The sequence below is a fragment of the Eurytemora carolleeae genome, unplaced genomic scaffold (genome assembly GCF_000591075.1).
Source record: "Eurytemora carolleeae unplaced genomic scaffold, Eaff_2.0 scaffold116, whole genome shotgun sequence".
In the NCBI taxonomy this organism is placed as follows: domain Eukaryota; kingdom Metazoa; phylum Arthropoda; class Copepoda; order Calanoida; family Temoridae; genus Eurytemora; species Eurytemora carolleeae.
The window spans coordinates 353,599-376,728 of record NW_019396247.1 but is presented as its reverse complement, the minus strand read 5'-3'; the positions used below and the strand labels follow the sequence as shown (position 1 = coordinate 376,728).

At 34.3% G+C, this 23,130-nt stretch overlaps 2 protein-coding genes across 2 annotated transcripts; both read right to left on the bottom strand.

The window, feature by feature from the left end:
* Positions 1–8,382: 8,382 nt before the first annotated feature.
* LOC111699303 (glia maturation factor beta) lies at positions 8,383–15,851 on the bottom strand. Its single transcript, XM_023469943.1, has 6 exons — positions 15,761–15,851; positions 15,275–15,314; positions 14,100–14,194; positions 11,982–12,062; positions 10,981–11,041; positions 8,383–9,626 (listed from the first exon to the last, which is right to left on the bottom strand). The coding sequence occupies exons 1-6, from the start codon at positions 15,823–15,825 to the stop codon at positions 9,543–9,545; spliced, it is 426 nt and encodes a 141-aa protein (XP_023325711.1). The 5' UTR covers positions 15,826–15,851; the 3' UTR covers positions 8,383–9,542.
* Positions 15,852–16,730: 879 nt separating this feature from the next.
* LOC111699302 (uncharacterized) lies at positions 16,731–21,623 on the bottom strand. The gene is made up of 6 exons (XM_023469942.1): positions 21,536–21,623; positions 20,951–21,033; positions 20,625–20,762; positions 19,675–19,804; positions 17,944–18,114; positions 16,731–16,967 (listed from the first exon to the last, which is right to left on the bottom strand). The coding sequence occupies exons 2-6, from the start codon at positions 21,028–21,030 to the stop codon at positions 16,854–16,856; spliced, it is 633 nt and encodes a 210-aa protein (XP_023325710.1). The 5' UTR covers positions 21,031–21,033; positions 21,536–21,623; the 3' UTR covers positions 16,731–16,853.
* Positions 21,624–23,130: the final 1,507 nt, after the last annotated feature.

Genomic DNA, 23,130 nt, shown 5'->3' with positions numbered 1-23,130 from the left:
TTGCCACATCATCTTCCTCGAAGAATACTTGGAGGCCCAGGAGAACTAAATGAGGGTGAAGATCAGAATGATCCAAATAATAATAATCCTAGAGAAAGGAGTAACAAAGATACTGGATTACTTGGAACAAATATCCCGGAATGTATACCAAAAAAGTTGTCAGATGAAGATCAGCTTCTCCTACAGAATTGTGAAACAGCTTTAGACTACTAGGAATTATTTCTTGGCCAGCGTTACACCGAGGAAGTTGTTTACCAGAGCAGATTGTATGTTGTTCAAAATGATTTCAATAATCATATTGTAAACATATCAGGGAAGAATTTTAAACTTATCTTGAAGATAATAACGATTTTTTTAAAAGACAATTGATCTTTATTTTCAAGACATTATACATTTTTATGATTCATTTTATTAGTGAGAACTGTGAGGTGTCTAGAAGCTGTCTTGCTTTTCAGTGGATATAACGGACCCCCTCAAAGACGTTCCAAAAAGAAGAGCAGAGGTACAGTGTGGAGACTATGATACAATACTACGGAAACCATTTTTCCAAACAGTATATTCATGGAAAGCGAATTTGCTATGGCTTCAAGGTACATATTTCCAGTATTTTAGATATAATATTTACTCATAATAGACTTATAGAACTCATCTTTACTCCAGGTATACTTTGGAGCAGGGCTCATCTTTACTCCAGGTATATTTAGTAGCAGGACTCATCTTTGCTCCGGGTATATATATTGGTAGGACTGGTTATACTTAGCAACAGGAATCATCTTTCTTATGGGTAACCTTATTACTTATCTAGTAGGACTTATCTTTTCTCCAAATTTATTTCAGCAGTGACACTCTAATCTCAAGTCTTTTGTCCTGTTTTAACAAGTAAAATTATGTACAATTACTCTTTTTGTTAAGGTTTGGACCCTAGCTACCAGCTATGGGGCAGGAGTAATGTTTGAGCCATACTGTGGAAAGCACACAGAGGTCTTAGATGCTGGTCTTGGTCAGGGAACAAATGTAGTCCTAGGACTTCTCCAACAAGTAGATCTATGGGCTGGCAGCAAGATTTTTTTCTTACAATCTTTTCACCAGAAAATCATATTGAATTCTTAATCATAACACTCTACTAAGTTTTTAATACAAAATAATCTGAACTTTTTTATTAAAATATTAAATATCAATATGATTTTTCCTTTGCTGGAAAAACTGTCAAGCATGAAACTGGTAGGAACAGGCACTGTGAGCCAAAATAGATTGAATAGGGTTCCTGTGAAAAAGAAATCTGATTAAGAGAAGAAGAATGTTCCCAGGGGAACAATCGATGTGGTCTATAAAGATGATGTTGCTTTAGTTGGATAGAAAGACAGTAAAGAAATATTTTGTGCCAGTAACAAGTTCAAGGGAACATCACAATCTTCCTGTTCAAGATACAACTGTGCAGAACACAAGTATGTCGATATTCAGATCCCAGAGTGTATCCAAGCATATAATCAAGGAATGGGAGGAGTAGATATAATGGATAAGATAGTTGCAGGATACAGGCCAAAGTATCGCATCAAGAAGTGGTGGTGGCCTATATATGCTTGGAGTATAGCTCTTGCAGCTGTACAAGCTTGGAGATTGAGATGTAAGACAACCAAATCAAAGCAACTTTACTGCCAGTTTCTCCATGAACTTACTGCTCAGTTGTTTGCTAAGTATGGTTCAGAATCTAAGCTTGGGCAGCCAGTTCAACCTCAGATGATACCAAGATCTATACAGGATCTTGTACGCCTAGATGGAGCAAATCATCTTCCTGCTCACTGTTAACTACCAAATGATAAAGTCATAAGGAGGAATTGTCATTACTGCACGATCATTGGCAAGAATAACAGCAAAACCACATTTTATTGTGTTAAATGTGAGGTCCCACTTCACATTCCTGAATGCTACCAGGAAAAGGGTTAAACATTTTTTCTTCTTTATTTCTTATTCTAACCTTGCTTTTCAAGGCTGGGTTTTAATAAATTCTAAAATTTCAAAAGATCTGGGGTCACAATTGAAAAATTAAAATTATTTGATATTTAGCTGTTTAAAATGTTAAAAATGTTTAACACTTTTCTCTGTAGCATTATCATACTGAATGATTATGAATACATACATACATGTATTAATGAATATATTCTAAGTTTTAAACTAAGCTTTTGTAAATTGTAAAGTGCATTTGTTAATTTTTTAAACTCTCAAATTCAAAGTGCAATGAGTTTTTTTCTGGACCAAATTGCTCGAGAAATCTTTCTTTGAATTTTTTAGATTAACAATTTTAATTGAAAGTTCACTTAAAATCATGTTTTTTAAATCAAATATGAAATTTAAAAAGTAGCATTTTCGACCACTTATAAAGATCAGGCCATCATGAAAAAAATTAAATTGCTATGTTGCACAATTTATTGTTTCTGTCGCATATTTTTTTTTTATTTTATATTCTTTAGTAAATTCATTCTGAAAAATATGTTTTAATATATTCAAATTACCCACCTGGAGCAAATTTTATTGACAATTTTACTCGTTTGTAACTATATGATTCTTTTGATATTTATACAATACATTTATCTAACCGTGACTGATTTTATGTTTTTTCAGTTTCACAGATTAGGGCTCTTGTTCTTGTATTACTGAACTAAATAAGATTAAACAATCTTAATTAATCTTAATGTTAATGGCATGAATACCTGCAGATCTAAGGCATTGGTATTCTTGGTCTTTCCTAAAATTTAAAAACACAGTGATAAAAGGGATTAATCTGAATAACCCTGAAAATTTTTAAGGCACTCTACCACACCTCTTAAGCTCTTATGCCAGGTGTACAGCACTTCCTACCTTTCCTTGGGTTTGATTCGGATTAAAGACCAGTAAATGCAGAAAAAGATCCCCGTTCCCCAGAAAATCTAGCCAGAACTCTTTGATGAGGTAGTATTTCATCCCAAGGATTCCATTCTCCAGGACGTTGACCTACTTCTTTGTCAAGAGTTAAACTCCAAATTCTTGGCCTAAGAGACATGTCCGGGGTTCAAATACTTGATAGGTTTGCACACTTGTATGATTTTAGTATCCCTGGTCCAAGCTTAGAATCTTTGACTCAATCCCCAGATGATGAGGATTTAACTCCACATAATCTTCCCGAGCTTGATACTGGTTCCAAATTCATCTTTCCAGCTCCTCTGGATGATGATGCCTCAACTGTGGAACCTGGTTCTAACACCACCTCTGAAGCACAGCTAGAATATGATGATGAGTTCTCTGCTCCTGCTTCAGCCAATGATCCAAGAAATAAACAACATTCCTCCCCACAAGAGATGGAGAATGCTTTGTATAGGAATATTCTCAAACATGCTATTGCAGCTTGGCAGGAGGAGTTTGTGAACTTGAACCCGGAGTTCATGCCTACTGACAAGATAAAGAAAAGCATTGTCAATATTAATCAATGGACAGAATTCTTACTGCACAGATTGAATGTGAAATGTTCCAGATATAATAGAACTCAAGACTAGTGCTGCAACAGCAAGGACTAGATTCCTAGCCTTTGTTACGTCTGCTTTTTAAGAGGTTAGGGTTCATGAAACTCACGCTGAGTCAACTCCATGCCAGTCTCTTAATAACTTTATTCTCTCTGTAAGCTCTGGTACTAAAGCTAAAGCTGATCCGAGTTCAACAATATACCGAGGAATTAGGAAAACATGAGTGATATGCAAGAAATAACTGATAAAATCGAAGAGCTGCATATTGATCTTCCGATAAGTCATGTGCAGTTCGAGGCCTTCCAGGATAGAGTGAAGACAACATTCAGAAGGGTCAATACAGTCAAGAATGCTAAGGAGCTTATTGATCAGTCACTAGATTGTGATCTTAGGGTTGAAACTTGAAAACTAGAAGATTTGTATCAAAAATTGGAGAAAAAACATTTCTATCTTACCAACAAGGTCCAGGATCTGAAAAATCAGTACAGGATCACTGGAGATTAGAAAGGATTGGAGACTAAATATCCTACATTCTCAGGTGAACAGACAGATAAACAGGATTATTATTCATTCCATGAAGATTGGGATCTCTGTGTTGCTCTCAAGGGCCCCTCTCAAGCTGAGCAGCTTCGTGTTCTGAATTACCAAAGTTTAACTGGTTTTGCCCATGATACATGTCCTCTCTCTGTGAAATCTTATACCTTAGCTGGTTTTCCACCACAGAGGTTTCTAAAGATGGAATTCATGTAGGCTTGCTAGGTTTGCTCTGGGATTCTGAACATGATCTCATGAGGATTGATATCAAAGAACTTTGATATAGTTAAATGTGTTGTTCTTCCTCCTGTGGTCTCCGGTGACATTGAAGAAGCTCTCTGTCTGAACTTCACTTGGAGAGACCAAGAGGTAAGGTTGCTGCTGTATATGATCCTCTGGGATTAGTTACCCCAATTATAACAACTTAAGCTGGACCTTCATGTTGAGAACCTTGGTTGGGATGATCAGGTCCCTGACTCCTACCTGGAGAAATGGATCACAAACCTCCAGGATATCCAGACCATCAAAGAAGTAAGATTCCGCAGAACCATAATTCCCAAGGATGCCTCCTCTCTCAACTTCACCCTTGTAGTCTCCTCAGCTGCCTCCAAATCTTTAGTGGTTGCCTCTGTCCACACCAGAGTACCTCTTGTCTCCAGTGGATTCCTCTGTCAACTCTTGACAAATAAAATTAAGATTGTCTGCTACACCACCATTGCCCATGCTGAACTCCGGACTGCTGTGATGTCAGCCTCCTTGTCCCACTCCGTTCAACATTACCTCCATATACAAGTCCCTGATGTCATCTACACTAATGATTCCACCATTGTTTTCCATGATAAGAGCCCCCTTGAGACTGCTGTCTAAAACTCTGTTATAGAAATCCAGAGATTAAGTCATGTGAAACAATGATTTCATATTGAAGGTTTGTCGAATATTGCTGATCTTAGTACAGGCCATGCTGAAGTCTCCAAAATCTCGGAAAAGACTGAATGGCAGAATGGTAAACCTTGGATGTATCTATCGCATGATGAAATGCCTCTAAAGAGTATAGAAAAGATTAATCTCTCCACTGAAGAGAAGAGAAATGCTGTTCTGGAAACCAAGAACTCCATAATGAACAGTGATCTCCCTGACCTCATCCCTAGAGTCTTCAAGAGATACAACTTCTGGAACAATGTTTATGATCCAAATAAATGTAGTTGGGTTTCATCTCCCAGTGTGGTTTCTTGTGTATTCAGCTTCATCTCCAACTGTAAACCTGGTTTAAGTCCATCCAGGTTTCCTCCTCCGCCTCCGGTGTTCCTGATCACTAGAGTACCCCTTTCTCCGTAAAGATCTGATAACTATTATTTCCTGAATGCTACTATGGAAGTCTAGCAGTTTTCCGTAGAGAAGGAATACAAGAACTCTTGCATCGTCAAGAATGGTATATTACATTTCCTTGGCAGGATCTTAGACAACCAAGAAATAAATGTCTCTGAAGAAAAACTGTCTCAAACTGCAAACTGCAACCCTAGAATATTGAAATCCTGGCGAGAAAACCTTTGAAAGATTAAAGAAGTGTGAGAACTGTCATTGTGGAAATCTTTACCCCTCATTGTTAAACCTGAGTTCTAATATTCAAGATTAGAAGTGTCAGCAGCATCATGTTCAACCATAAAACTAGACTTAAGAGTGAATCTTAAAACTAAATCTAACTGTGAATTCAAACACTGACCTTCCTTCCCATCGGGCATTGTAAGATCTAAGGATATTGTTTAGGTTTATTCACAAGATGAAGAATTATGAGACTCTGCAAGTGATAATGAAGAAGTTACTCGTTCCCCAGATAATCAAATCTATAAACATTTTTTCTTAAATCTGAGAATTTTACCTAAGAACCCTATATATTAGACACTTTTTACTGAGCACAAGAATTTTATATAAACTATCAAGTCTTAGATTTTATTGAAAAGCTTAGCCTAAAATATTTAATGGCCTTTATGTTTCAGAACATAATGGGATAGATTTTATTTATTAACACGAATATCCTGTTAGCTCCAGGTTGTGCACTCTAGGTTTATAAAACATCTAAATACTCTTATGATTTCCAATGAACACAAAACTCTATTTTAATTTGATAAGTCTATCGATGTTTATAAAAGTGATCCCAGATAATAGTCTTGTACCACCACCTGTTCTACCCCTGAACTCTGAACTATAAATATAAACAGGCGATTATTGAGAACTTTCAGTTAATCTGACTTAAGTAATTCTTGGTTTATCTTTCTGATCAAACCTCCTCCGTACCCTGGTTATCTTCCCCAGGAGAGAAGGACCTAGCTGTCTCCAACCAGATGGTCCTGTGATCTTCTTCTAACTAAATAGCAGTAGCTGCAATCCCTCTGCCATAGTTGTACAATGGCATGAGCTGTGTCCTCTCTCCTGAACCTGCTGACTCTCCGCCTTAGCTGCTGATTCTCCACTGTAGCTGCAATCTGCAATCTGCATATCAATCCTGAGTGCAAGATCACTTTACCTAATCTCCGAGATGATCATAGATGTACCTACTATTCCCCAGTCTCTGTCGGAAAACAATAGGTATAGGTATAAATTAGTTTTTTATGATTAAAGTGAATTACTTTTCGAAGAAAGGAACAGTTGATAAGACATATTGAACGTTTAAGCTCAATACCTTTCATGTGAACTGACCAAAATTAAAAACCTTTAAAACACATTTTTTCTATTTTTATCATTCATAAACCTTTCCTGTGGTCATGTGATGTCCCACAAAAAATTTGGGCCCGATCGGTTCAGCCGTTTTGACGTTTATTGGATACAAACAAACAAACAGACAAGCCAAATTTATATATAGATATGATTCTTTTGATACTTATATAATACATTTATCTAACAATGACTGATATTGTATTTTCTCAATTCAGCAAATAAAACCCTAAAAATGTTTGACGCTCCCTGCTAGCATTTATAATTTAAAAAAAAAAAAGATTTCTCTTGAAAATATACACTCCTAAAATTTTTTAACCAGAATTAGTAGCTACAGAAAACTAAATTAATCGCGATTATGTATGAAAAATAACTTGTTTTATGAAATAAATTTGAATTTAAAAAGATCAACTATCAAACAAATATTTCCCTATACTACCTGCTGTTGGCCCTGCTGTTGCTGTTGCTGCTGCTGCTGCTGCTGCTGCTGCTGCTGCTGCTGTTGTTGTTGTTGTTGTTGAAGCTGCTGCTGTTGTTGCTGTTGTAATTGTTGTTGCTGTTGCAATTGCTGTTGCTGTTGAAGATGTTGCTGCTGCTGTTGTTGTTGAAGTTGTTGTTGCTGTAAACTCATCATATCTAAGGTGTGTAAAGGATAAAAAAGTGAAATCATAAAATACGCAAAATAAGGATGAACATTTTTTCTGGATTCATTTTCAAGTACCAACATAGAATTCTACTAGAAATTCCAAGAAATGTTTTTTGTTTTAAAAAATATAAAGAAAAGGGCCGTCGCATATGGGTGTTACTGTTAATGATAAGAAAAGTTTTAAATTCCCTAGTGAAAATTAAATATTTGATTGTCTTAGAATCGTCTTAAAGACCCAAGCTCATATCAGTTTAAATATGTTGAAAATTGTTGAAGTTATAGGAAAATTGGTGAAGTTATAGGAAAATTTGTGAAGTTATAGGAAAATTGGTGAAGTTATAGGAAAATTGGTGAAGTTATAGGAAAATTGGTTAAGTTATAGGGAAATTGGTGGAGTTTTAGGAAAATTGGCGAAGTTATAGGAAAATTGGTGAAGTTAAAGGAAAATTGGTGAAGTTATTGGAAAATTGGTGAAGTTATAGGAAAATTGGTGAAGTTATTGGAAAATTGGTGGAGTTTTAGGAAAATTGGCGAAGTTACAGTAAAAGTGGTGAAGTTATAGGAAAATTGGCAAAGCTATAGGAGAATTGGTGAAGTTATAGGAAAATTGGTGAAGTTATAGGAAAATTGGTGAAGAAAATGCTGCAGTAAAAAAGACTTCTGGGTCCAAGCACAAACGATACAATTTTAAAAGCAATACTTTAACATTCTTAATATCAAGTTTTTGAATTTGTTACATTGCATTGAATTTAATATCCCTAATAAAAAATACTTTTCTTGTTTTGTTAAAGAATTGATTTTTCATAGCAGAATTTGAAAAAACATTATTTTCAGATATTTATTCATTATTGACTGTCCCGTAATAAATCAGCCACTATTCAGTTGCAACATATATTTTACTGATTACCTGGAAATATCGGCTGATAATCAGCTATTTTTAGAGCAACAAGCCAATAGTCAGCCTGGAGAGAGTTTTCTCTATAACTCGGCCATTTAAAGTCTGAAATTAGAAATTCAAGAGTGGAAGATGATTATAAAAATAAAAGCGTTGCGACTAAAATATTTTTGATTTACATACATTGCAAATACATAATACATGCAATACATAGAAAGAGAGAAAGTTAAAAATAAATTGATTGTTTGCATGGAACAGTACAAAGTCAGTTTTATCAAAGCGTGGATAAAAATACAGTTTATCTGTAAAATTAGCAACCTGTTTTATTAGTAGCAGTAGTAGTATTACTACGAATAGCGTTTTATTTCTAGGAAATAATCGTCATAGCTCTAACATAGAACTTTGACTGGACTTCAGACTTTACACGCTTAAATTTTGATTCAATGTTTTCATACTGAAAGACGTCAAATTATTAAAATTAATATACATAATATTATGATAATGTTTCTTTGGGCAAAATTTTGTACAATTTTAGTTTAGGTTTGATTAATTATATTATTGTAGGTAATAGGTATTCTAGGTCGGGGTCTGAAGACCGTAAGGACAATATAGACAAAAAAAGGACAAAATTCAGGATGCCGACAAGAAAGTGCAAAAAAGTACTAAATGAGAATAAGAACAATAAGAAGAGGGACAAAAGGGACAAAAGAAGGGGATTGATGTGGACAAAAGAAGGGGATTGGGGTAAAAAAAGGACCAAAAAGGATTAAGGACAAATTAGAAAACAAGAATAAAAAGGACAAGAAGAAAGTGGTTAAATCCCAACTTTGAAAAAAAAGTGCAAGAAAAGACGAGACAGGGTTAAGATGAAAGGACAGGATAAAAGTCAGACTAAGTAAGACAAATCAAGGACAGGATAAAGGATGGACTATGGGCAAGAAGAAGGAGTAGGATCAAGGTTGGACTGGAAGAATGACTAGGATCAAGGTTGGACTGGAAGAAGGACTTAGATCAAAGTTGGACTATAGACTGGAAGAAGGACTAAGATCAAGGTTGGACTATACACTGGAAGAAGAACTCAGATCAAGTTTGGACTAAAGACTGGAAGGAGGAGTAGGATCAAAGTTGGACTGGAAGGACTAGGATCAAGGTTGGATCGGAAGAATGACTAAGATCAAAGTTGGAATTTAGACTGTAAGAAGGACTAAGATCAAGGTTGGACTTTAGACTGGAAGAAGGATTAGGATCAAGGTTAGACTATAGACTAGGATCGGACGAGTTTTGACTGAATCCACTCGTCCGTGAGTTCCTCTAGTTCCCTGATCTCGTAAACATTCTGAGATTGAATCTAAAAATAAATAAAGAAATTAAAAAAATTAAAAACTACAAATCAAGATTTTATTAAAAATGGTCAACTGGTAGTTAATAATTATGTAATGTGCACTCACTTGTTTCTTTAAAAAAGCTTGTTATGCTACAAAATAAAAATCAACAGTAAAACGTTAAAATTTCTTCTATTCAATTACAATTACTTAAAAATTATTTTGGTGTACAATTTTTAGATATGAATCATGCATCCACTCTCCCCCCGTTCAGTTTCGTTGCTATATTTTGATTATTAGATGTAAAAAAAAAACGTTAATTTGGTCCAAAGTTGGGGCTCTAGTTCGGGGTTCCAGCGAACAAAACGTTGCGAAATTTTCGCAAAAATAAATGAAGCGAAAAAGAAGCGAAATTTCTCGAAATGCAAAAATATTTTCGCCAAATGCGAAAATTTCGCGGAAATGCGAAATTTTGTTAACTAAAAATGTTTTATCATAATCATGTATAACAACAACAAGTAGCAAGTGTAAAAAAGTGTAAAAGTAAAATTTTATAACGTATCTTGGAAGTATGGATAGTTATTAAGCAGGGTGAATTTAAAATATTCCAAATTATTTTGGTTCTTCCCGTAGTAGATTTTTTATTGTGGATGCAAGATCTTAACGGTCGAGAAAGTACTTTCAAGCAAATCTATGAATTGTCTGATGTCTCCTAAGAATGAATGTTTGCAACTTTTCCGCTAAACTGGTGCATTTTATTTTAAAAATTCTTTATTTTTCGCGAAATTTTCGGGATTTTTTTTTTGCATAATGTCCATTTTTTACGCGAAATTTTCGCACTATATTTTTCAAAACTTCCGCATTTTATCGCGAAAATTTTCGCATTTATCGCGAGCGAACGAAATGCGAAAATGAAGCGAAATGATCGCGAAAAAAAAAATACTTTTCGCTGGAAACCCTAGGCTCTAGCTACCCCTTGACAGTCTGTGAGTAAATTGACAGTAAAAGAAAAACATGCATTTAAGACCATTTGTTGAAAACTTAAATGTTAAGTTCCGAATCAAAATTTAATTATTTTTGATGGAGAAGTGTTCAAAATAAACCTGTGCGCTGTTTTATGAGGAAATTTTAATAAACATTGTTAGCGAATATTTTAGGTAAGCTTAAGACCATTTTAGGGCTTAGCTCATTGGCCACTGATATGGGTCAAGTACAATAGGATTAAGAGCTGCTACTATGGATGGGAAAATAGTATATTTGGAACTCAAGGAGAAAATAGTATATTTGGAACACAAGGAAGAGAAAATAGTATATTTGGAACACAAGGAGAAAATAGTATATTTGGAACAAGGAAACTCGAAAATTATATTTTACCATTACCTTATTCACCAAGGACAACTTCGATCCAGCATACATCATCTGGAGTTCAGGTTTACAATCCCTGAAATAATTACATCATCTGGAGTTCAGGTTTACAATCCCTGAAATGAATACACCATCTGGAGTTCAGGTTTACAAATCCCTGACATAAAAACACCATCTGGAGTTCAGGTTTACAATCCCTGAAATAATTACATTCAGGTTTACAATCCCTGACATAATTACACCATCTGGATTTCAGGTTTACAATCCCTAAAATAATTACATCATCTCGAGTTCAGGTTTACAATCCCTGACATAAATACACCATCTGGAGTTCAGTTTTACAATCCCTGAAATAATTACATCATCTGGAGTTCAGGTTTACAATCCCTGAAATAAATACACCATCTGAGTTCAGGTTTACAATCCTTGACATAACCATCTGGAGTTCAGGTTTACAATCCCTGAAATAATTACAGTTCAGGTTTACAATCCCTGACATAAATACACCATCTGGATTTCAGGTTTACAATCCCTAAAATAATTACATCATCTCGAGTTCAGGTTTACAATCCATGACATAAATACACCATCTGGAGTTCAGTTTTACAATCCCTGACATAATTACATCATCTGGAGTTCCGGTTCAAAATCCCAGAAATAATTACGTCATCTTGAGTTCAAGTTTACAATCCCTGACATAAATACATCATCTTGTGTTCAGGTTTAAAATCCCTGACATAAATACATTATCTGGAGTTCAGGTTTACAATCCCTGACACAATTACATCATCTCAAGTTCAGGTTTACAATCCCTGAAATAAGTACAGCTTCTGTAGTTCAGGTTTACAACCCCTAAAATAATTTCACCATCTGAAGTTCAGGTTTTCAGGTTTATAGAAAATATATAGTGGGAATGAATTACAATAACTTTGGGATTAAAATATGAAGCAAAGTGGGAATGAATTAGCATACCTTCCGGATGAAAATATGAAAAAAGTGGGAATAAATTAACATACCTTGGGGATGAAAATATGAAGCAAAGTGGGAATGAACTCCTTCCGTCTGAGTGCTGCAGTGGGTAACTGAACAGGACAAACCTAAACAGAATCCATAAAAATATGGAAGTAAATAAAACTTATTTTATGTATCTGATTATCATATTTGGTTAATCCATTAGTACCATCAGAAATACCGCGTATGTTCTCGTGAACAATATCAAGAGTCGCAGTCAGTTCTTATAACCGTCCAGCAGCTCAGCTAATGTAACCGCCTGCAGGTCAGGCTACAGGGATTAGGTCTAGGTTTGGGTTGAACTGAACCGGCCAAACGTTGACCGCGCAGAGTAGCCGGTATAAATACCCAGGGTGTTTAACTCTACATTACAGTACTCAACTAATCATTGGATATTGCACAGTATTTAGTAGAACCGGCGTAAATATGAATAAGATCAGTTTTCTTCTCCTCATTCTTCTCCAGGGTCTCCTCTCATCAGGATACACTTTTCTTGTCAACCCTGGAGACAAGAACAAAGAAATCAGTCACAGGGAGAACTTGAACCCAGCCAGCTCTATTGAAGCAGAACAACAGTTTAAATCAGATTTGGAGAAGCAGTTGAGGATAGCTGTGGCAGATCTGGGGTTGAGTAAAGAGACTGTTCCCCAGGAACATTTCCGTTTCCTCTTCAAGAAACCCAGCGCAGAGTTTAAGGCGAAGAAACAATATATTTTGAGCAAGGTCAAACCCAGAAAGAACTCCAGGTGGACTCAACAGTAGACTGAACTAGTTCACAAAATATATATCTTATCTATCTATTTAATGGAGATTAATATCTTATATCTTGTTTACATCAAATATACTTAAGATTTTTTATTTTGTTTTAATGTCAGGACATTGTTTAGTTCACTAGAAAAATATATTTAATATTCAATGGTATGCCGGAATGATTCATTATTCTCGTTTTTTAATTTAATCTGTACGATAAAGCTCTTCGCTTATATATATATTAATATGTATCTTCTTAAAATAAGTCTATAAGTCTATTGTTTATTAATATTGGTTATTATATATTTAAATGTTAGGTATAGCTGGCTAAACGGCTGGACCGAATGGGCTGACGTTTTGTGGGAACCCATGGGTATCCTTGGGGCAACAAAGGCATATTTTTTTAATTCGTTTTTTTTTCAATTGTTACTAACATATCACGGGCAACGCCAGGAACTTCACCTATATACTTTTCTTGTTCATGTTCTGGTAAAGAATCTCTAACCTGAGTTTATGTTCTGGTAAAGAATCTTTAACCTGGGTTCATGTTCTGGTAAAGAATCTCTAACCTGAGTTTATGTTCTGGTAAAGAATCTCTAACCTGAGTTTTTGTTCTGGTAAAGAATCTTTAACCTGGGTTCATGTTCTGGTAAAGAATCTCAAACCTGAGTTTATGTTCTGGTAAAGAATCTGTAACCTAGGTTGGTGTTCTGGTAAAGAATCTCTAACCTGAGTTGGTGCTCTGGTAAAGAATCTTAACCTAAATTTATGTTCTGGTAAAAAATCTCTAACCTGTGTTGGTGTCCTGGTAAAAAATCTCTAGTTCCTAGGTTGCTGTCCTGGTAAAGAATCTCTATTCTGGGTTGATATTCTATTAAAGAATCTCTAACCTGGGTTGATGTTCTGGTAAAAAATCTCTAACCTGGGTTGGTGTTCTGGTAAAAAATCTCTAACCTGGATTGGTGTTCTGGTAAAGAATCTCTAACCTAGGTTTGTGTTATGGTAAAAAATCTCTAACCTAGGTTGGTGTTCTGATAAATAATCTCTAACCTGAGTATATTTTCTGGTAAAGAATCTCTAACCTGGGTTCATGTTCTGGTAAAGAATCTCTGCCCTGAGTTGGTACTCTGGTAAAAGAATCTCAATCTGAGTTTATGTTCTGGTAAAAAATTTCTAACCTGGGTTGGTGTTCTGGTAAAGAATCTCTAACCTGGGTTGGTGTTACTCTGGTAAAAGAATCTCAATCTGAGTTTATGTTCTGGTAAAAAATCTCTAACCTGGGTTGGTGTTCTGGTAAAGAATCTCTAACCTGGGTTGGTGTTCTGGTAAAGAATCTCTAACCTGGGTTGGTGTTCTGGTAAAAAATCTCTAACCTGGGTTGGTGTTCTGGTAAAGAATCTCTAAGCTCCTCTGCAGAAGTATCCTCCAAGGTTTCATCACAAACAATTGTCTGAGAGTCCTTGTCAACCTAGAATAGTATCAGCTTTAGAGATTTTAAAATAGATCTAAGGTTTAAAAAAGATATAAAAAATTGTGGCTCGAGAAGATGCAAGATGATTTTAAGGAAATGTGAAAAATTGATGCTGGAAGGGATGAAAAATGGGGTCACGGCGGCGGAATGAAAAATTCCGTTACGGTGGGATAAAAGAGTTGGTTACTGTGGGATGAAAAGAGTCACAGAGGGATAAAAAAAATAGTTACAGAGGGAATTTGGGCCATGGAGGGATGATAAATTGAGGCAAAGAGAGATAAAAATTGGGTCAAGCAGGGATGAAATATTTGGTTACGGAGGGGCAAAAAAATGAGTCACAGAGGGATAAAATATTGGGTCACGGAGGGATGAAATATTGAGACACAAAGAGATGAAAAATTGCGTGACGGCGGGATATAAAATTGGGTTACAGAAGGATGAAAAATTGGGTTACGTAGGGATGAAAAATTGGTTCACGGGGGGATGAAAAGCTGGGTCACAGTGATATGAATGTTGATTGTTGGGTCACAGAGGGATGAAATATTGGGTCAGTGCGGGATGAAAAATTCAGTTACGGTGGGATGAATAATTGGGTCTAGAAGGACGGAAAATGGTTTAAATGGAGTCTAAAGAGAGGGGGGATGGTCTAACAGGATTGCATGTGTAGGAATAAAGGGAACATCCACGTAATTTTGATTTACCCTTCGTACATGCCATATTCACAAAAATCCCCTTTAAACATTTTTCTGAGGAAAGATAACATGAATATAACAGGTTTTCTTAATGAAATTATGGTTTCCTTAAAATAGTGACTTTTTCTTCATTGTGGCTCATATATAGGGGTAATAGTTAGTTACCAATGCAATCCTTTGATTTTTTCAGGGGTGTATATTTTGAAGAATTACCCCATGGGAAAACACGAAAAAAAACATTAAAAATTGGTTTAAAATAACAAGAAAATATTTTTAAATTGGGGGAGGGGTGGTGATTTTCAAGAAAATATATCACACTGGATTTACATTCCTTTGAAGCTGGGATGCAAGAATGGGGAAAAGAGATTTCTTAAATTTTACGAACCTTCATGACAATGGCAGCACAGCTGATTTCTTTCCGAAACCTATAGTAGAAGAAAATGAGAAAACCACTAACAAAGGAAATGAACACTTGACTAATAAACTCATATCTGATTTTTAAAACCTAATTGTGTAAACTGTAACCCTTAGATATTTAAAACTTGCCGACACTTTAATCTTACAGAATTCATAGTTTGAAATATCAAAGATATGTATGTACAAGGCTTGGGAAATTAGAATTACAAGATTGGAAAATTAGAATTTGTGGTAAGTGCCGGATTCCTTTTTAGACATTAAAAGCATTATTGCAATTATTGCATTATTACAATACCGCTTTTCTATTTTTGAAACTTTTCCAATAAACTAATTTACTTTTAGAAAAAGTTATTGAAGACTTTATTAGTCTTTTTTTGAGTGCATTGTGAAAGATCAAAGAAAATAAGAATGATGAAAATATAAATTTTATGGATTTTTAAATATAATGTTTGACCTGAACTCTGTCAGCTGTTTCTCTAGATCAGAATGAACTGAACAAACTTCTACGTTTCCGGCCATTTTCTTCAAAATTTCTTATCTATTTTTCATCTGAAAATATGAATTATATTTCTTTTGTTATTTAAACCATTACTGTCGATAAATTGTAATTTGTAAAAGACGATGCTAAATTTTTTTTTCAAAAATGTAAATTTTTTTTTTCAATTGTATATTTTACGTAAATAAAAGGTGCGATTCTTTAAAATCAGATAAATAGATGAGCAGGTTGTCTTAAATGAAAACTTTAAGAAAATGTTTTAAAATACTTGGTACGGTTAAATTTTTGTAAATTTATTTAACAATAGTACCGAATTTAATACATTTAAAATCGGACATAATAGACATATTTTTAAATTTTGTTAAATTCTTTGTTTTAACAAGGTTATCACAGTATTTGATATGTTTCAAAATTTAGGAAAAAGCAACTAATAAAAAAAATGGAAAGGCAAACATATAGGTCTACATATAAACAAACATTTATAGGTAGTTTTAGCAAATATTGATGAAGCATTGTGCATAATGATAAATCGATCGTGCTAGTATCATATTTAGCAGATTTTTCTGTAAATATAAGTTTATCATATATAAACAAAAACCTTGCTTTAAGTACATTGTACACAGTAAATAAGAAAATAGCGTAAAGAATACTTAAATATTATTTAAACTAAAGAACAACAATGCTTTAAATTCAATCAAAATCAAAATATACGATTTAAGCTTTTGTGAAGTTTGACTACCATATAACAAAGAAAGGTTAGTTTCCTCATTTTCAGACCTAATTTATTATTAATTTCGCATTTCTTTAAAAGTATTGATTTTAACGATCCCAATTGAATTTTTTTTAACATTTTGTGCGTATTTTTATATATTTCTCTTGAAACCCTGCCAATCGCATGTTAGGGTAACGGTATTTTTCATATGAAAAACTTAAACAATTTCATCGTAAATAAAAGTTTCCTTTAAAATTCATTAGTTTTCCCCATTTTAATAGTATGCCCCTGGGTAGGAACAATATTAAAAATGTAAAATTGCGCACTTTTTAGTACATCTCAGTCATAAACACTAGTATGTACTAACATGTACACCAGAACATAAAGTACGTATGTACAAGGAGAGATTAGGCTTCCAGAGCTGGGTACTCCAAGATCCAACAACTGGACTTTCTAAATAAAAACAAAAATATGGAATAAAACAAAATAAAACAATTTTCTGAATCGTTATCAATAAAAAGATTCGCCGCATCAAAAAATTAGGATGCGGCTCCAGACAGTTTTTCAGAATACGGAAATTGCTTAAAAATGACCCAAGGTCTGAGCAAGATAAAAAATTATTTATCAAGGGCTTAGGATCCATTTCCTTTTTATGTGGATTCGGATCCTGAATCAGCCCTGAAATATTGGATTCGGATCCTGAATCAGCCTTGAAATATTGGATCCGGATCCTGAATCAGCCTTGAAATATTGGATCCGGATCCTGAATCAGCCCTGAAATATTGGATCCGGATCCTGGCCATAAACTTCGAATACTGATTTTTTTAACAAAGAAAATTTTACTAATTTGTTATTCTTTTTTTTCGCTGACTTTTAAGCATGAACATTGAACAATTCCAAAAATTTGGAAATTTATAAGAATCTCTTATTTTTGTAAGCAAAAAGTTTTTTATTTAGGTTTTGGTTTATATTTTGCCCTTGGATCCCGATCCATGGATCCGCATGTTTTTGTGGATCCAGATCTTAAGCACTGAATTTGGCTTAGATATAACCGGTTTATGTCCTCGTTAAATTAGTGCCATTTAACCTTACATTAACGATTATGATATCTTATATAACAGAGCTCACAAGTAACGGTGAAAACTAGAATTTAATATTATTTGTAACCAGTGCTTAGGATCCGGATTCGTTGGATCCGCAAGATTTTGGCTCCCTAGATCCGGATCCGGATCTAAGGGGTAAAATATCAAGCAAAAACTGCAAATAAAACTTTTTTACTCCTAAAACCAAAATTTGAACATTTGAAAAAAAGAGATTATACAATTTCCTCATTTCTGAATGGTTCATCAAGTTTTAGGATAAAAATATGCGAAAAAAATAAAACTTAACTTATAGATGATGAACTATAAATTCATTGACAGTGTCAAACCTTTAAAGCATCCTGCCCAGGACGGAGTTGAACCTGAACCTGGCGGAGGAGCTCCAGGGTCTGGGATAAGGAGGAAAGGTTCTCGTCCTGTGTCTCCAGGACCCTGGAGATGTTTCTTGTTCTTATCTCCAGCTTTTCTGCTAGATTTCTCACCTCAGTTATATTCTTATCCTTCAATAGATTTCAAAATCTTTTAAACCTTATTTTATGAAAAAGTTAATTTACATCAATATGGCTTAATTTTTTCGAAGAGACCCAAAAATATATGTGCATGTTTTAATGAGATAATATTGCGTAAAGATTTTCTTTTAACAACTGATTAACAAACTAGTTAAATAATACACAAACAAAATTTTAAGCTATTAAAAAAATCTACTTTAACACCAGGTTCAGTAAATTTCTTTATCAAAGGTTTGTGAAATAAAGAATATTGCAGAGAGAAAATAGTAATAAATTATTCATTTTCAGAGAAAGTCGTTTTAATTCTTGTTACTATAAAATAGTCCTTTACAACAAAAAACGTCAGTTCTAGCAAAATATTTTACCATTTATCTCTTAACTTAAATAGCGGTTTGAAAATCGCTTAACAATTTACAGGGTGGCCAAAACTTTTTTGAAAAAATCCGTACAAAAATCCGTACATTTTCAGAGGAAATCCGTACAATTTTCGAAAAAAAATCCGAACTATCAGTACATTTTTTGGAACAAATCCGTACATTTTTTTTTTAAAAATCCGTACAATTTTCGAAAAAATCCGTACAATTAGTACAATTTTCGAAAAAAAATCCCTGCAATCCGTACATTTAAGAAAAATAAAACCATTTTTGAAAATATTATTCAACACTGTCTCACCCCCTCAGCAACCAATGATGTTCCCTCAAACAACCTATATTCCTGGTAGTAAAAACACTACTGTAGGTATTTGAATGCTTGGATGAGAACCCGGAAATAATGAAAAAATNGACAGAGAAACAGATAGACACATACACATATAGATAAACAGAGAGACAGATAGGATATATGAACAGATAAATAAAAAGATAGATAAACTGACATGCAGATAGATATACAGATGGATAGACAGATAGCTAGATAGATAGCTAGACAGATAGCTAGATAGATAGCTAGACAATAGACATATAGCTAGACAGAGAGCTAGACAGATAGACAGATAAATAGACAGGTAGCTAGACAGTTAGCTAGACAGATAGATAAACCATTCTGAAATGAACACTTCTTGAACATATTCTCAAATGAACACCTCTGGGATCTCGAAAATTATGAATGAATTTTGATTGTCAATTGAAACGTTAATCAATCTAATATTATCTAGAATGCAGAAAATAAGTTAAACAAACCTCATTTTGACGAGATTTTTTTTGAAATTTTCATGAAAAACTCGCTGAAATGAGTGAAAATTTTAAAAAACCGGTGTATTTCCAGGATAAAAATCCGTACAATCCGTACAATTTGAAAAAAAATCCGTACAATCCGTACAATGCGTACAATTTTTGGGTTACAAAATAAAAAATCCGTACATTTTGGCCACCCTGAATTTAGGATCAATCACTTTGCGTGTGTCGGTTCGTAATGTAAAGTACTTCACAAACCTTGCTGATAAGAGAAAACCACAATGGTCATCTTTAAATACATCTACTTTATATTAGTTAACAGGTAAAATTTTGTTAGAAAAAAAAGCATTCTTAAAGATGGTAACAAAAGTCCACTAACCTGCTCTGATGCTATTCTGGCAATATTCTCGTTCATGATTCTTAATTTATTTTTAAGTTCTGTGTTCTCTAAGGTCAAGGATGCAATGTCCGCCGTGTTCTGCCCTTCTCTCAAGTCTAGTCGTTGAATTCTACAAAAAACAGAACATTTTTTAAATGACCAAGCAATATATATATATATATATATATATCAGTTGAAACGCAACAATCTTCTTATAACATTTTATTCATAAACAAATTGTTTCATGCTTTTATGCAATCATCAGTATGAATATATATATATATATATTTGATGCGCTTAGTTAGTTATACTTTTATTGAACAACTGACATAACTTCTAAATCGATTGTACTGACCTCTCATGACCCCTGAGAAGCTTAATGGTAAAAAATTTCAAAATAAATTGAAAGCCTCTTTAAGAAAACAAGGAAAATCTGCGAATTTTTTTAGTTTTGTGATTCACGAGAAATTGGTAACATGAATAGCAATATTGAAAAAAATATTGTAATTGGAATAGGCTTTGAAAACCTATTATAAATTGAATTATAGTTCTAATCAAATATCTGAACCAATTTTATGTGTTCGACAAATAAATCATAATAACATATAAATAATACTTTTTGTTTGCTACTTCAGTTAATTCAAAGATATAAAACATTCCACGAATAAACAATAGTCCCCCCCCCCCTCAAATTTGTACTTGACCATTATTTTTCAACAAAGTTGAATAATTATTTTGTATCAGTTTAGGGTTAGGTAAAGACAATTTCTGGGCCGAGCGCTGCGGCCGGGACAGGTTGGGGTGCCAAGCGCCCATACTAGGGGGTCGGGCACAGCGCCCACGTGTCCAACTTAGACCATGCGTAATATATTAAATATAAGTAATTTATAGAAGCATTCTTTAGAAATTTACTAAATCATGTCCTGAGAGAACTATAAAAGTTCACTGACCTGTCCAATAAGTCCTCAACATGACCATCAAGTTTACTAGCAATACTATCAGTCTTCATGTTGTAAAAGGTGAACATTATGATACAAATAAATACCAATATTATCATCAGAACTATCAGAATTGAATACAAGGCAAACCTTAAAATAAAAACCAAAATTAAAAATTTTGAAAATCCGCCGAAGAATAAGTTTATATCTAAAATTCCCACACATTTCTTTATGCTCTACGGAGTTGTCCAAAGTTAAATTACATCATTCAAAAGTTTCGAATTTCAACTTAATAAGAATCTTTTTTCATAAGAAATTTCACTTTAAACAAGACTTACTTCTTAGGTTTTGCTGCAATTTTGTCAGCTACACTTTTAGGTATCAAACTCTCATAAGGGGGTGGTAAATCTTCTTCCATTTTCTGAAATATATTAAATATACTGTCAAACAAATGAAAGCACAATGTGCTCGGACTACAACTAAAACTGCAATATTTTCACGCCAGTCACATATATATATATATATATATATCATATGGATATAAGTGGTCATGTGGGCGCAGCGCCAGCCCCCCTAGCCTGTCTTAGACGCAGCGCTCGGTCCCGTAGCCTTCCTAACCGCAGCGCCCGGTNGATGACCTTTTCCCTTCGATTTAGAGGAAAGAGTCCTTGATGATCCTAATAAATTTGTACATGCAGATCTCGTATGCAACTCATGCCATGGATAGTATTGGTCATGTGGCCGTAGCGCCCGGACCCCTAGCCTGTCCTAGCCGCAAAGCTCCGCCAAGAGGGGTCTAAAAATCGTTCTCTAGGACAGACTAATAGAATTTCACAATGGTTAAGTTAACAGATTCTAGACAGTAAACACGAATATGCTTGAAAATGACGTTTTTAAATGGAGGTTAATTAATATTTAATTACTTATTTATATTTTAATGCAGTACACTTGCTAGAATCAATCATTGAGCGATCTTTCTTGATTCTCAAATTCTTGATTTTCAATTTTCAATTTGGATTTTGGAAGTCACGAACAATGCGCGGCAAAATTCCACAACAATCAATGGTAATGTTACATCGTCTATACGCACCATCCGCTCTATTGAACTTCTGACATACTAACTTTCCGACCTACTGCAATATAGGACCTACGCCAGCTGATTATTTTTGTATTATTTAAGGGTTAGTTTAGGTAAAGACAATTTCTGTGCCAAGCGCTTTGGCTGGGACAGGCTACTGATCGGACCGAGCGCCACGGCTAGGATAGGCACTGCGGCCACAAGTCCATTAAGCAGCTGTAAAACGACGTACTAGTAGGTCGGATGTGTATTATAGTGAATTTGGCGTAGATGGAGTATAGCGGATTTGCGTAGGTCGAAAGATACACCATCCAATCAATTGTCAAAATAACAAAGACGACATCTAAACTTATCGGAACTAGATATACTTGAGTGTTTTCATGTCTGAATGGATAAGATAAAAAAATCTAAAAATAAGCTGGGTTATCAGGGCCATACTGAAGGTTTAGCCGTAGTGCAAGCGTACGAGAGCTTCAGTGTAGAAGGGGGGGAGGGGATTTAATCGTGCACCCCCTATAGAGGACTTTGCCCCCGGCCCCCCCAAAAAAAACAAAATATTGATTTAATTTTTTATCTATATTTCAAAGAACTCTTTTATACTGCTTGGTTTAGAACATTGTTGAATATAATAACAGGTTATTTAAATATTTTCTCCCGTAGCACTATAAATTTTCATGTTATAGTTATATTTCATAAATAAATAATTATTAAAAAAATCCTTGAAAAATCTTTACCCCTTTTCAAATTTCTATAGTTTCTTTGCTGATTTTTTTTGAGTTCGACGTACATACAGGGTGTCCCACGAAACATGACAGTATGCAGGACGACATGAATGTCGTCTTGATTTTTGATATAATTTGCTGCGTTCGATTGTCAACCTAATTTTAGAAGTAAATGTCTAGAGATAATAATCACAAAATTTCCCTTGTCCTGCCATTTCCAAAATGTGGTCTGCCTTTTTTGTGCTTTCAATATTGCCCGAGATATGAAGAATTTCGTTCAGATTTCGACAATTTTGCTTTTATTTAACAAAATTGAAATCTGAACCAAACTCTTTATATCTCCGGTAATATTGAAAGCACAAAAAACGCAGACCACTTTTTGGAAATGCCAGGGCTAGGAGAATTATGTGATAATTGTTTCAAGAATCATACATGTTATAGTAGATAGTAGAATAAATGTCACAAATAAATTCAAATACCAAAGACGACTTTCAAGTCGTTTTGCTATTGTCATGTTTCGTGGGACACCCTGTATCAAAAAGGATAAAAAACATATCTTTTGATGTCCATCCATATGGATGAGACTTGTGAGACGTTATTATAGTGAATTTATACATTTATCTATTATTTATATTATGCATGATTTCCTTCAACAGCATGGTATACAGTACACTTGTTTCTTTAATCATTAAATAAGCCAGTGAAATATTATATTCCA